At 37.4% G+C, this 16,888-nt stretch overlaps 2 protein-coding genes across 2 annotated transcripts in view; both read right to left on the reverse strand.

Annotated features, from left to right (window-relative positions):
• Positions 1 to 16,888, reverse strand: part of LOC128549107 (uncharacterized) — a 463,895-nt gene that overhangs the window by 138,227 nt on the left and 308,780 nt on the right. The gene's annotated exons all lie outside the window — the stretch shown is intronic.
• LOC123555994 (uncharacterized) overlaps positions 262 to 16,888 on the reverse strand; it is a 273,928-nt gene continuing 257,301 nt past the window's right edge. Inside the window, exons 2-3 of the mRNA XM_053524278.1 lie at positions 5,096 to 5,177; positions 262 to 2,939 (exon numbers count right to left, since the gene is read on the reverse strand). Of these exons, the coding sequence (XP_053380253.1) occupies positions 262 to 2,939; positions 5,096 to 5,177 (2,760 nt within the window). The remainder of the gene's footprint in view (positions 2,940 to 5,095; positions 5,178 to 16,888) is intronic.

A 16,888-nucleotide genomic window follows, 5' to 3' on the forward strand; every position in this document is an offset into this window, starting at 1 on the left:
TATCCGAAGTAAAAAGGTTTTAGTTTTATTACAATAATTCACAAATAAAGATAGTTTTGCAGTTTGAAAATAAATATTCTAGAAGTACTTTATTTTTTTACACTGAACTTAAATGCATAATTTTATAAAGGTCCTACATGAAATGCTGTAATATCAGCTTAATATGAAATATTTGTGCTGTACTTTTTTCAGGAAACAATGTCAACATTTTTGCCTACTCAAATGATCTATCTTTGCATTATAATAAACTCATATTCAGAGTCACAATTTCTTTGTAGTAAATTGAAAGTCTAATGTATAATCGTTTGTCACACGGAATAAATTCGTTTTCTCTCTAACATACTGGTGTGCAGATGCTTTTTGTTTTTCATCAGGCATACAGTATCCAGATATTGTCTCATCTCTAATGCACATCAAAGAAGTTACCTTTACTACTTGTGGCAGCTCAGGAAGACTGTCTATAAACTTGCACCACGTTGTCAGACTCATTGTTACATATTTAAGTGTTATTTCTTTCAGATTCTTCATATCACACGGACGTGCTATAATATTGTCAGTAAAAGTAAACTTCACAAACGTTAGAGAACTGAGACTGACTAATGATGGCAGCAGTCTGGTAAGACTTTTAGTATCAGTTTCGTCAGAGCAGATAGAAATATTATACAGCTCAAGATGTTTTAATTTATCTGCTTTATATAGATTGCAACACACTTGATTCATCATGTCATTACCTGTAATTCTAAGCTTACATGTTTCTAGATTGTCAGTGTTACAACTGATCATACACAATGAACTAAACATAAAATCAACATGTTGAAGTTGTTTATGTTTTGATAGGTCTATCATGTGTTTATCGCGTTTACTACAATAAATACCGAGCGATATATGTTGAAGACTTGTAGTCTGCTCTAGGAATTTACACAACGACACACTATCATCATGCGTTAAATCATTTACATAGGGCTCAGAGCCCGCCTGGAGGGAAATTAATTGTCGCATTTTCGGTAATATTGAAACAAGACGTGTCATCATTATAATATCATAGTCTGTATTTCTCAAATGGATAATTTCAAGCGTGCGAGCATTTGTCTCAAGTATTGTAAAAACTTCATTTTTAATCCTCTCGTCAGTATCCTTATAAAATGTAAATTTAATTACCTTAAATTGATCACATTTTACTAAATGTTTCACGGCACAATAAAATATTTCTTTATAATCATCTTTCTCATAACATACTATCCTGCTGTATTTACTGTCTACTATTTCTATAGATAGAACATTTTTCAAAACAATATTATGACCATAACGTAGCAAATCCGTTGAAGGGTCAACGTAAAGATCGGCAATATAAACACGTAATCTATCATTTTTTGTAATCGACATCACTTCTTCAATGCACTTTAAAATGCACGCTTGAATATCATTGATCAATGTATGATGATCTAGACTCATTTGAAAAGGACCCAGAGTTTCTTTATTTCTTTCCTTAACCACCATTTTGTCAACAATTGTTACGTTATAGAAATATTCACTTATATTTGTCAACAAACGTCGTTCTAATCCACAAAGTATAATTAACACGTTTGACTGTTCTAAAATATCAACAACTGTTTTGCAACTACCGAAGTATTTCCTTACGCACTTTTCGCAGACATCTGTAAGATCATGTTCATCCTTCTGCGATTTTAGCATTTCTCTGAACTGACTAGCTATATACACTGCAGCTAGATATTCTTGCATTGATTTGTGAAAAAAGGAAATCGATGATTGTATACTTTCAGTCAAACTTACGTTTCGCTCTTCTTTTAAAATGCCACTGGCCAAACAGTCCTTTATCACATCACTTGGTATGTTCAACTGGGTAAGTGTTGAACTACTGAACGTCAGTGTGGTTTCTTTATTTTTGTCAAACAAGGTTTCGTACGCTAAATATGAAAGGTACTGTATCGCCCGTGTATTTCTACTGGTGGTATTGATAGCATACAGTTGGTCTTGACTTTCAGAAGTCCCAAGTGTTTTCCACTCTAGAAAGAGGTCTAACATACTTCTGTATATAGCACACTTCGAATTATTTTTGAGTTTATTATGAAACCATAGAGAAATAAGTTGTTGCAAGACCAATGGTGTATGGCTAATGTCGGACACTTGTCTACTTCGAAGATCAGTTATACACTCCTCTGCATTTTTACTTTTTTGATAGATGTCATTTAATGTTTCGACTGTTTTCTTAGTGAAATTTCTTATTTCATATTTATCAATTCCATTTAGTTTGATTTTTTTATCTACCTCAATACAACTTAGTGGCAGAGCATCAAATTTCCATTGTCTTGAAGTTGTAATAGTAGTATAGTCCGTATCGAGCTCACGTCCTGGAAGTCCTGGGGTAAGAAACTGTGAAATATGTTTTCTTTCTGGGTCCCATTCGTCGAGACCGTCAAGAATTATAAGACATGCACCGGAATCATTTCGTAAAATATCTCTAAGCGCAGGATCACTGTAAGATTTCTTTAACATATTTTCTATACTGTCACAGTCAGAAAAGTGTCGAAGTGAAATATAAAATAAGAATTTAAAGTGTTTCATTTCTTTCACTATGTCAGACACGTCTAAACTGTATTCCTGATACTGATGAGCGATAACCCAGAAATGCACCAGCATTTTACAAAACGTGGTTTTCCCTGTGCCAGCTTCTCCGATTACGTAGATATTTTTTGCGGACCTTTCTTTATTTCTGAATATTTCGTCCATTGAAATCTTAACTTCTTCCCATTCATTAGACTCTTCATGTTTTCCATCAGACGCTTCTTTCTTTACTTCTACAGTCATCCAGGGAGGAACATACCTTTCACTTACATTCCTTCGATCTTTATGTAGGCGGGGCAGCGGAGCAATCTTTCTAACGTGTATTTCATATAGTTTGACCAGTTTCATCTGCAAGTCTTCAAAACACAATAGCAATTACATGTTTGCATTCGATTAGTATAATTATTCTAAACATATGAACATTTAACACTCAACAGTTACCGAACTGCGGAATATATTCTACCCTGGTCTAATTCCCTAAAATATTAGTGTACACAAAACAGAATACGTCTACATGTTTTATATAAGGGAATTTTTGTCTGCAGTTTAAATACTGTTTGATAAATAGGCAATAATTTTTTTTAAACCATCACGCGTTCATATTGAAATTCTACCATTTAAGTGAGATGTTCAATGCTTTCATGTCTATAATACTCACATCTGGTACGTATCTGAGCAGCGGTTACTGCCAAAATTAGTAAATGTAAAATTCATCCTTTAACAAATTAATCAGACTGCAGTGCATTTAAGCACCGTCTAGACTAAAGCCGCAACCTGATCAATAGTATTCAATATTATTGTGTTCAAAGGATTGTATTTTAAAAACTTCATGCCGCTCAATTTACATTAACAAATGCATTGAAAAATTTGTTGCGATGCAGTACAAATGTACAATATGAAATCATCCGAAAACAAATGATACCAAGGTGAATCCATATAACATTACATTAATACGTGCAGTGTAAACCGAAATGATATATTATAAGTTGACGCTGTCTAATCAACAGAAGATTAAGACTTTCAAGTGGTTTGATATATCTTTTTATATATGATCGTTCAGATACGCGCGAGTTTAAAAAAAAAAATCTAAGCATCTGAATGATTGGCCGTGATAAATAAGAAGACAAACTTGCATGTTCAATTGAATATTGTAGAAAAAATATGCTGGGTTTCATTTATCCGAGTAGTAATGAAGCGGACGTCATGCTGCAATTTGACGTCATAATTAACATTATAATGCTCTCTTAGCGGTCCGCGCGTCAACCATTGTTTATCTTGGAATTTACAGAGCTTCACTTTCTTTTTTGTTGAGCTGGCAATTAGATCGATAAATGTTAGAATGCATACTGAAATCGCTATTTGTTAATCAGACTGGTGTTTTAAAACTTGACGCCAACATTAAGAAGTTTATCGCAACATGAATTCATGCGGTGTGAAATTAAATGATCATTTAAATTGACGCCGTCTTATGCATAATGACACCATGCATTCTAATTCTGAGCGACGTATAAAAATTGATGTCATTCATCCCAATATGAAGCCGTTTAACGAAACATGTGAATGTGCATTGTAAAAGCAAGCGATTCGTTACAACTTGACGCCGTGTAATGAATCTTTGAAAATTAGTCTGCCATTATGACTTAGAGGAGACACTTCCAAAGCTCTAATATGTTTTTAACTTTCACCCTTAAATGTAATATAAAAAAAACATTTCGGTTCGTGCATCGCATGCTTCAGTGGCAAGAGAGATCACGATGGCGCAGAGCAAAATTACTTGAAGTGCAATCTACAGAAAGAAAAATACTGAAGAAATAGCAGTTTTTGAACAAACTAAACGTATTTGAAGACTTTTCAATTTTATTCAACATTATGCTCACTGTTTTGTGATATAATAAATACATTTATGAATTTCCTTATTTATTTACGAATATCACAAATGGTGATATTAATAATCTCATTGATGGATATTACATGATACCATTATTATATCATGATATTGTAAATTATATCTTATATCACTCAGGGTATTTGTAGACACGAATGATTTATGGACAATGTTTGATAACTAGATATTTTTAAAACGGTAAATGATATCTTTAACTCTGTTTCATAATACCCATGGATGAACTTCGGATATCAAAAAATGACAATTAAGATGATAAAAAGTAAAATTAAGGATATCATAAATAAATCGATCATTTTTTTTGTGCTATCCCTCAATTAAACTTAAGATATCATCTAATGATATTAAATAAACCATGGATATCAAATTTTCGAGAATTCATCAAAAAGATAATTGATATCCAAAATCAAAAACGATATTTAATATTGCGTTTGAACTACTGATTTCTATAATTGATATCATTAACTACATCATATTTTAAGATGTAACAAAATACATAAATGGATATCACAAATGGAAGTAAAGGATATCATAAAATGATTTAGGATAGCACAAAATATTTTAAAACGATTTAAAATGACGCCGTCTTAGAATTCTGAAAGAAATTACCTGTTTTTTCCTCGCTAGTCACAGATTCATTTCTAGTCTCAGCGGTACTCATCATTGACCCTTCGATTGTTCTTTTGTGTATTAAATAATATAAAAAGTCCCGTTATCCCTAGTTTAAAGGTAGCTTATTTTATTATGTTAACATCATAGAAAAGCAAACAACACGCTTGCAAGAATGAATTTTCACCCAGATATAAAGGAATAGGAATTATCATGTAGATAGAACAATAGTCTTTCTAAACAGATGGATTCATCATTAAGCATTCGAACATTTTACAAGAAAATGTCCAGCATCTTCAACAAGGCACCCACATTGGTTGTTTGGTTCGTTTACGTAACATATAGCTGTTACGATTTCTAAACTGCATTTCTGGTCTGTCTGCATATCAAACAAGAGCGCCGCCAAGCGGGGCAATATACGCCCGAAGGATTACATCATAGGATGGGAGCAAAAAAATCCTTATCAGGTACAGGTATGTAAAAATACACCTAAAAATTGGAGGTACCATCCATGTTGTACCACAGAAAAGTGGTCTCGGTTTTTCCCTACGGCCAATAATAAAAAAGTTTTAAAATAAGCTATTTATAGTAACATAAAAGGGAAGTAATTCAAAAAAAAAATTGTTAGTACAAAAAAGAGATCTGCCAAATAAAAACAAGAGCACCGCAATGCAGAGCAATATACACAATGCAAAGTCATATATGACCTTTGACCCTTAAGTGTGACCTTGACCTTGAAGCGAGTCATCCGGAACATGCACTCCGCACATCGTCTCAGTGTGGTGAACATTTCTGCCAAGTTTCTTTGAAATCCTTCCAGCAGTTCAAGAGTTACGGAGCGGACACAAAACAAACTGATATGACTTTTGACCCTTAAGTGTGACCTTGACCTTGAAGCGAGTCATCCGGAACATGCACTCTGCATGTCGTCTTGGTGTGGTGAACATTGACTCCTAAGTTTGACCTTGACCTTGAAGCGAGACATCCAAAACATGCGCTCTGCACGTCGTCTCAGTGTGGTGAACATTTGTGTCAAGTTTCCTTGAAATCCTTCAAGGGGTTCAAGAGTTACAGAGCGGACACGAAATTGCTAACGGACAGACAAGAAATTGCTAACGGACAGACGGACAGACGGACACCAGCGTCATAACATAATACGTCCCTTCGGGCGTATAACAAAGGACCTACTGTGTTACAAAGCAGGGGAAATGATATTATTTTTCAAAGTTGGTCTAAAACTTATTTTTAAAGATAGATATTAAACGACTGCAGATTTCAAATGTCAACAGTACGATCATTCCATAAAAATATAAATGACGGTTTCTAGATATAGTTACATAATGACTGTCTTTCAATATTTTAATAAACATCGATTTCGCTGTATTTTCTTTACTTTTTACAGAAACAAATGTTTGTATTTTGTATACATATAATGGAAACAATTTTTTTTTGTCAGTAGCTATTTTATTCTAATTAAATAGAAATAGTTGCCAAAATAACCGTGAGATCTAACATGAACATGAATTTTCGATTTGTACCCAATATATAACACCATATCTGAAGTATAGTTTTCAATGATAAACGTATCTATTTGATAACTTTACCATACTGAAATTTACACCGCGATTCAAATACAGATTGAGACATCGACGTGAAGTTGGCAGTACAGCAGTAGCAGCAGTAGGAGCAGTTAACTGCTGTAACTGCTGGCAGTAGCAGCAGTTAACTGCTCCTACTGCCAGCAGTTACAGCAGTTAACTGCTCCTACTGCCAGCAGTTACAACAGTTAACTGCTGCTACTGCCAGCAGTTACAGCAGTTTATTGCCTGTCGCAGTTAACTACCACTAGTTACAGCTGTTGATCGTGTTTACTAACACCAGTTAACTGCTACTACTGCCAGCAATTATAACAGTTAATAAAGCTGTATTACCAGATGATTAGAATGGCATAAGGTAATTATTTTGTCAGTGTCCTACATATAATACTGCCAGCAGTTAAATTGTGTTATTAAAATCAGTTTTACAAGTTTCCTTCAGATGTGTAATAGGCCGTAAAACCTGCCCTTCTCGCTTATACATTTGTCCGTACCGTTTAAAGATCATTGAAGCGTTCTTAATCTATTTCTATCATGAATTATCTGCCTTTAAACTGACTTTCAAGGGCAGAAAATTCAGGATCAAGCCTGGATACCTATGATTTTAATACATATTTTTGTTCTAAACTTGATTCTCAGTAAGTATACAAAGTTTAAAGAAATTCTGCCCGTAGGAAATTTTTTGCCCTATCAAGGAAATTGTCCCATTTACCCTTAAATTCTCCTATAAACTATGTAATACCAGCAGTTAAATGGTTTAAAAGTCTCTCCCGTCGTGACTTTTTATTTAAATCTAAACCGCGATGCACGATGATACGATGACGAAAACGCGATGGCGCGATGGCACGATGATGAAACAACGATGGTACGATGATGAAAACGCGATGGCACGATGATTAAATCGCGATGGTGCGATGGTACGATGGTGAAATGTCGATGTAATATCGCGTTTTCATCATCGTACCATCGCGTTTTCACCATCGCACCATCGTGCCATCGCGTTGTCATCATCGTACCATCGTGGTTTTATCATCGTACCATCACGTTTTCACCATTGTGCCATCGCGTTATCATCATCGTACCATCGTGGTTTCACCATCGTACCATCGCGTTTTCACCATCGTACCATCGCCTTCCGGCTGGAAATGCGTAGTCCCGTGCACTTGTACTTTTGTCAACAATAGATGAATGTATCTCAATGTATTTTGTGAGAAGAAATTTACCATTTAGATTCTGCTGTTTTGCAATATGTTTTACAAAATGTTCAGTGCTCAGTTCATTAAAACTGTGCAAAACCTTCAAGGCCACGTCCTTTGTATTTTATGTATGCATGAAAGTAAATAAAAAGCTGGGTGTAATAGTCACATGATATTATTCAAACTCAGCTTATTCTTGTTAGGATGTAGAAGTTATATAGTGCAATGTGAAAATGAAATTCTATCAAGCCTGTATTTTACTGACACATAAACTGTACCACTGCGCATGACCACCGGAAGGCGATGGTATGATGGTGAAAACGCGATGACACGATGGTGAAAACGCGATGGTACGATGGTGATAATGCGATGGTACGATGATGAAAACGCGATGGCACGATGGCGAAAACACAATGGTACGATGATGAAAACGCGATGGTACGATGATACGATGGTGAAAACGCGATGGTACGATGATACGATGGTGAAAACGCGATGTTTTGATGATGAAAACGCGATATTACATCGACATTTCACCATTGCGTTTTCGTCATCGTACCATCGTACATCGCGATTTAGGATTCAATAAAATGTCAAGATTGTCCAAACGGGACACCGTAATGAGAGCATGTCACTTCCAGCAGTGATATGACCAATTAAAGCAGTTTTAGAGTTTTCTGCGTGTTACTGGCAGCAGTCAAATGGTTTATAAGACCAGTATACCAGTTTTTTTACATGTAACTTCCAGCGATTAAATGTTTACAAGGCTCCTCTTACTGCTAGCAGTAAAATGTTTATGACAGTAAAAAGCAAGGCTCCTGTTACGGCAAACGAGAGGAGTTTACCAGTTTCGAATATATTTCTGGTGTATTTACTGCTAAAAGTTAACCACTCAAGCGGCATTCAGCCCCGAGTTCCTAAAAACAAGAGTTATCCTTGGAAACACCGCCCCACCTCGACCCGGGTTTCTCCCAAACAAGAGTTTTCCCGGAATGGCGGCCACCCGTGCCTGGTGGGGGACAACCCTCTCTACAATGGCCACCCGGTCCGATCCAAAACTCAAGGTCTGGGGCGGAGCTGGGGGCGCCCAAACTGAAGAAAATGAAGAATTCCGAAAATGACCTAAAACCAACTTTGAGACCCGCTCACGAGTAAACAAGAGTTTTCCCGGAATAGCCACTATGCTGGCCACCCATAGACCCTCACCCTCTACAACGGCCACCCGGTCTCAACCCGAACTCAAGATCCCATAGGGACCTCCTATTAACTGCTGGAACGATTTTAGGCCACCCCGACCCACCCCCGCCTCACACCTCGACCCGGGTTTCTCCCAAACAAGAGTTTTCCCGGAATGGCAGCCACACGTGCCTGGTGGGGGACAATCCTCTCTACAATGGCCACCCGGTCCGATCCAAAACTCAAGGTCTGGGGCGGAGCTGGCGGCCCCCAAACTGAAGAAAATGAAAAATTCCGAAAATGACCTAAAACCAACTTTGAGACCCGCTCACGAGTAAACAAGAGTTTTCCCGGAATAGCCACTATGCTGGCCACCCATAGACCGTCACCCTCTACAACGACCACCCGGTCTCAACCCGAACTCAAGATCCCATAGGGACCTCCTATTAACTGCTGGAACGATTTTAGGCCACCCCCGACCCACCCCCGCCTCACACCTCGACCCGGGTTTCTCCCAAACAAGAGTTTTCCCGGAATGGCGGCCACCCGTGCCTGGTGGGGGACAACCCTCTCTACAATGGCCACCCGGTCCGATCCAAAACTCAAGGGTTGGGGCGGAGCTGGGGGCGCCCAAACTGAAGAAAATGAAAAATTCCGAAAATGACCTAAAACCAACTTTGAGACCCGCTCACGAGTAAACAAGAGTTTTCCCGGAATAGCCACTATGCTGGCCACCCATAGACCGTCACCCTCTACCACAGCCACCCGGTCTCAACCCGAACTCAAGATCCCATAGGGACCTCCTATTAACTGCTGGAACGATTTTAGGCCACCCCCGACCCACCCCCGCCTCACACCTCGACCCGGGTTTCTCCCAAACAAGAGTTTTCCCGGAATGGCGGCCACCCGTGCCTGGTGGGGGACAACCCTCTCTACAATGGCCACCCGGTCCGATCCAAAACTCAAGGTCTGGGACGGAGCTGGGGGCGCCCAAACTGAAGAAAATGAAAAATTCCGAAAATGATCTAAAACCAACTTTGAGACCCGCTCACGAGTAAACAAGAGTTTTCCCGGAATAGCCACTATGCTGGCCACCCATAGACCGTCACCCTCTACAACGGCCACCCGGTCTCAACCCGAACTCAAGATCCCATAGGGACCTCCTATTAACTGCTGGAACGATTTTAGGCCACCCCGACCCACCCCCGCCTCACACCTCGACCCTGGTTTCTCCCAAACAAGAGTTTTCCCGGAATGGCGGCCACCCGTGCCTGGTGGGGGACAACCCTCTCTACAATGGCCACCCGGTCCGATCCAAAACTCAAGGTCTGGGGCGGAGCTGGCGACCCCCAAACTGAAGAAAATGAAAAATTCCGAAAATGACCTAAAACCAACTTTGAGACCCGCTCACGAGTAAACAAGAGTTTTCCCGGAATAGCCACTATGCTGGCCACCCATAGACCGTCACCCTCTACAACGGCCACCCGGTCTCAACCCGAACTCAAGATCCCATAGGGACCTCCTATTAACTGCTGGAACGATTTTAGGCCACCCCCGACCCACCCCCGCCTCACACCTCGACCCGGGTTTCTCTCAAACAAGAGGTTTCCCGGAATGGCGGCCACCCGTGCCTGGTGGGGGACAACCCTCTCTACAATGGCCACCCGGTCCGATCCAAAACTCAAGGTCTGGGGCGGAGCTGGCGACCCCCAAACTTCGCGCTTTTACCAAATCTCTATGATGCGATACTACTGCCTCGGTAACGTCCGCCTCGAGAGCGTGAGGTCGTGGGTTCGATCCCTGGTCGCGTCATACCAAAGACACAAAAAATGGTAATAGCAGCTTCCTCGCTTTGCGCTCAGCTTTAAGAGGATAGTGCTAGGTCTGGTCAGCCCGGTGTCAGTATAATGTGACTGGGTGGGATATCATGCCACGTGTCTGAGGCAGCACTATTGTGCTCACTGCCACAAGCAGACACCGTGGTTTATATGACTGAAGAAATGTTGAAAAAGACGTTAAACCGAAACACACACACACGCACACATGATGCGATAGATGGAGTCCTAAAACCTAGTTTAGTGTCTTTACGGAGCCAGGAAATTCGATTCCACAGCAAGCAACTGTTTGTTAATATTTATTCCTATCTTCACGTCAATAATCTTAAAATATATCTCATTGAATATATATGCCTATAAAATACACGTACTCATTTTATTTAGAAAACGTGCCCGGGCCAAATACGAAACCATAATTGAACATACATGTAACTATCTAGAAAAGCGCGCGTTTTTCTACTTTCATTTTCATAACGAGCAAATCAAGGGAATTAATTACATCAAACTTGTTAAAACTACTTTACCATAGGCGTAGGAGCAAGGAAGTGGGTGTGTGTGTGTGTGTGGGGGGGGGGGGGGGGGGTAGCGCACCCTCTCTCCGATTTTGTGCTTTAAATAACAGTAAGGAAAGGAAACATTTAGATGCACTGAATGTACTAATATAGCGATTTACTTGATGTGATGTATTTTGCAAAGAAAGTGAATGTTTTTATTTACACAAAATACCTGATGTCAGCAACACCATCAAACTAGTGTAACAGCTTATTAACTGCTGTAACTGCTGGCAGTAGGAGCAGTTAACTGCTGTAACTACTGGCAGTAGGAACAGTTAACTGCTGTAACTGCTGGCAGTAGCAGCAGTTAACTGCTCCTACTGCTGCTACTGCTGTACTGCCAACTTCACGCCGATACATATTAAGGAATTCTTTTGACGACCTTTAATGAAAATAAAATATACTTGAAAATGATTATGGTAATTTCCTAATTAAGGTGAACGTGATGACGAAGTTGTTGATATATTTTATTAATTTCGAAGTATCCCTGTTTGACCGAAAGTTTAAATGTTTAAACTGATGAACAAAATAAACATTGCAACTAAAAATTTGTGGTCCAAAACAAATGGAAAAACTACAAATTTTTTATCTTACGCGTCTGTTGCAAAAATGATCATCTTCATATAAATGTACAGCATATCAACATTTTTACGCAAAAAGTGGATTTGTATCAGCAGATTTCTAGTTTTAGCCTTGAAGTGTCAATTTTTTTGTGGGTTCATACAAGTTAATAGATGGAGTTGCCAAAGGGGTTGAAACTAAAACGAAAAGTAAATAAGAAGTTAAATTAATAAATAGCTCCATGGTGTAACATTTAAAACAAAGTGCGCATAATATTTTCAAGTAAATGATCGTTTATTTTCGATGAATTATTTTTGGAGTGCATATGTGTCTGGGAAAGGAAAAAGGGCTTAGGAAGGCGTACTAATATACCTTAAGTTTTATTAATGTAGTTTAATTTCGGACTTATTTATCCCGGTGACGTCATCGTGTTTCTTTATGTGTGGATTATCAAATATAGCATTAATGGCAAATTCGATTTTAAATTAAATACAAGTCAATGTAGCTTAAATTCATGATCCACAAGATCACATTCAACTAGAGTTTATCATAACCTTCAAAGTTGTTTTTCATTGACTTACAACAATATATGATACAAGTCATTATTTGTCGTAGATGCTTCTTAGAGTGAACTGTGAACAGTGTTTTCAAGTGACAACGGCAAGAGAGAAAAGTATCTGACTGCCCATTGATAAGCTACAAACCTGATAACGGTATTCCTGAGTAACATCGAAAGTACCGTTATTTATGACAAATGTTAATGATTTTGAATGTATCTATATAAAATATTTGATTATCATCTACTCAGTGGTTTCCTCTGCCATTAAGGTTTTTATTTTAATAGTACCGAGCTTAACTACTACATTGTTATATATTATACATACAAATGTAGCTGGCAACAGAAACGATTTTCAAGAAATAGACTAAGAGCACAATGACAGTGCAAGCAGTAATCAGTAACAATGACGATCATTGATTTGCCTTGGCAATAAAAATGAGATATACAATCCATAATATTTATAGGATGGAAGTAAACGCAAAATGTATTTAAGAAAGTCAAATCAATTTCTATGCCGGTAAACGTTCTTTGAAGTCGATGTCTTAACTTGGAGAGCAATGTTTCCTATGTTTAGTTTTAGTCCTTGAAATTTCTTAGTTTATTTAACATTGTCGGCTCATTGTCTCACCCTACTATTTCACACAAGAACGAAAATCTCGCTGTGCATGGATAATCACAAAACAGTAGATATGCAACAGAAACGAATTTTCAAGAAATAGACTAAGAGCACAATGACAGTGCAAGCAGTGATCAATAACAATGACGAACATTGATTTGCCTTGGCAATAAAAATGAGATATATAATCCATAATATTTATAGGATGGAAGTAAACGCAAAATGTATTTAAGAAAGTCAAATCAATTTCTATGCCGGTAAACGTTCTTTGAAGTCGATGTCTTAACCTGGAGAGCAATGTTTGCTATGTTTAGTTTTAGTCCTTGAAATTTCTTAGTTTATTAAACATTGTCGGCTCATTGTCTCACCCTACTATTTCACACAAGAACGAAAATCTCGCTGTGCATGGATGATCACAAAACAGTAGATATGTATGGTGAATATATAAACACGAATCACTGTCCGGTTCCCCTGAATACCAGCTGAAGAATTCTTTCTGCGAGCCATTTACAAGCAACCATGGCGAACTTGAATCCTTACGGCGACCATCGATGAAAGCATGTTTTCCAAGTCCCTTGAGGATCGTCTTGACATCCCCGTGTTTTAACTCTGAATCAATATCGATCACGTGGCCTCCGTCCTTTTGACATTGTTTTTCTGCGTCGTCGAACGTTTTGGCAGCGACATACAATTTAACACAGAATCCATTTGCCGTTATATTATAGTGTTGTGGACAAAATCCCTCACAAATAGTTATGTCCGTTTCTGTTGTTTTATTTTCTTGTTCAGATGCGGATGGAGTTCCTCCACACGTCCTCGTACGTTTTTTGATAGCAATATATCCTTCTTTAACAGCACTGCAATCTGACCACTGTGTCCATTCATCGCAAGGGTGAAGGTTTTCAAGATTCCTAATCGCCATCCCAAGCAATGTTAACACTGGCTTGTTAAGCTGCCGTCCTAGATTCAGTAACATTTCCCCATTAACGTCTTTCGTGGCGGTTACATTACCTTCCGTTAACGACGTACAATGTACGTTTTTATCAATCGTAATTAAACTTATACAGAAAATGAAGCGCAAAATTCCTATCTTCATTCTTGCTGTTACCACTGTGTTTATATTTCTGAATAAAATCAATATGCTGTCCTTTCAGCTTATTGTATCATAGATTGCACTATAATTGTGATGAATTCAAAATTTTAAAATGTTAGATCTAATATAATCTTTCCTTTTAGGAAAAATTTCCTTGCTTCTTTCGACAAAGTCTACGTCTAGACTGTGGGAGCTACGAAATGTTTAGCTTGATTTTCGTGAGAGGGTTGAGAGTTCTGCTCAGGTTATCTTAACTTTGAAAATATTGAGTAAATATCTTAAAATTCTTTAGTAAATATTTATAAACATTGGATGTAGATTACGCACTGACTTTATTTAAGATAACGAAACTGCGTAGAAACGTCATGACAAATGGAAGATGACTGAAAATTACTGTTTCAACTTTCCTAGCAGAAAAACCAACTGCTTCAATGTTCAAGGAGGATAAAGTTTTCTGCCATTTTATCAAGCATGCAATGTGTTCCAACCCTTCTAAACTTACAATTCATCAATACTTGATTTGACGGGCATCAGAGTCGGCCATTATTTGCTTTTAAATTAGTACTTTTACAGTCACACTAAAATATTATGCAAACCTACAATTGTTATATTACATACCCACGATGTACAACGTTGTTTTGGCATTTCATTTCTCTGGCTTTTGATCAGGCACATGACCTACATGACGTCACGTCGTACAATACTAAAGGTATTGGACCCGTCATGACAATCGACAATTTCTATATGATTACTTTTTCTCGCCATGCAATCCGGTATTCTTCGGACGTAATATAGCAAACACCAGTAATTCGACATCGGATGTTTTAAGGAGTGGAAATGAATCCCAAAATAATTCATTTATGAAATTCTGAGCGCTGTAAGAACACAGAAAAATATAGGGTTTTATTTATAACCTTTATTTGTTGATGACCTCTATTTGTTTATAACCTCATATTTGTTTATTTCATGTACCTCATGTTTTATATAAACTCATTTTTGTTTATTGCCTCATTTTTGTTTATAACTTTAGTTTTGTTTATTATCCTTCATTGTCTATAACCTCATTTGCAAATGCGTAGACATTGTGAGCATTTAAAGTTTTATGCTCATAATACACAGAGAAGGCAACTAAAAATTCAAATTCAACTTTTTAGATGTTTCCGTGTGAAATAACAATCAATTGCGCCAATATACCATATATCGTCAGGTTTTCCCTCCTCGCTTTGTAAAAAACAGAAATATTTGACATTTTAGAAATGACCATCTAAAAAATCTGAAGCAAAATGGACAACTCCTGTTTTGACAGGTTTACACTAATTACGGGATGTCACTAATTATAGTCTTTATATTTCACAATCTTTCAATTTGGAAAATTTAAAATAGTGAAAGCTTTGTTCTTGGGAGATTGCTATCATAGGTTTGTTTATCACAACTCTCCTGCGTCTGAATGATAAATGTTGCTGATATGCAATCTTCCACCAAGCTTGGTATTTTATTTTATTTACTCTAGATATTAACACTGTCATCTGAAATACATAAATGTATTATTTCAGCTTGTTTGTTCAGTGAAAAGCAGATGCAATATCGTCATCTAAGATATGATGCTCATGAGAGATAGCTGTTTTGATCTTAATTAGAAGGACTCTAAAACAAAACACACTGACAAAGGTCGAAAAGTCAACTATGAGGAACAGGTGGATGAATTGAGCGTCTTTTTCTGTTGGCGCACTTCACCTGTTTTATGGAATCCACTAAAAAAGGAAACACGTGTTCAGCTGAAAATCAGTACCAAGTGTAATACTAGTAATAGACAAAAACCCATTAGGTTACCGTATTCATTCCAGTTACAAGTATTACACCAAAATGATATCCAAACAATTACTAGTAAATCAATATGGACATTGTGCAATGTTAAATTCGACACATAAATGTATAACATTTTGTACAATATCTACTACTTGTAGTATAATAGTATAATACTGTTGAATAATCAAAGGGTAGTACATTTTGTAATTCAATAAAAACATCGGACAGAAACACAAAGGCAAAAAGGCTTCTCCTCTTAATATTCAAACTTCTTATGAATTTTCTCTAATTTACAAGCTGTGGTTGCTGAGAACTTCTCCAGACAAAAGTTGTACTAAAGTATACTTCTGTGAATAATCAAAGTGCTTAATCCAAAGTCCTTCCTTTTGACCGACCCTATTTTTTATAATTTATCTGAACCATTCTATTTCAGCATTACTATGTGACTGTTGCGGAATTTTACACTATGTTTGTCAAACAGGGGAACTAGGTGTTTGTCAATTAATCATACATTTCTAAAGTCTTTTTTATGCTCCCTGAAGGGAAAGCATATAGTCGCCGCTTCATCCGTCCGTCCGTCAGTCCTGGTATCCTAGTCCGAAATAATTCTCAGCAACCACTGCTTTAAATCTGCCAATATTATAATAATGAAAAGCTCGTACAAGTGAAAGTGATTTTACTTTATATTTAAATACAATACTTATAAAAATTTGAAAAAATATTTTATTTTAAATATGCAGTTACTGTTATCGGATATAGGATTAGTGTGTTTCATTGATACCATTAATATATGACCTAATTT

This window comes from Mercenaria mercenaria, chromosome 15 (genome assembly GCF_021730395.1).
Source record: "Mercenaria mercenaria strain notata chromosome 15, MADL_Memer_1, whole genome shotgun sequence".
Lineage (NCBI taxonomy): Eukaryota > Metazoa > Mollusca > Bivalvia > Venerida > Veneridae > Mercenaria > Mercenaria mercenaria.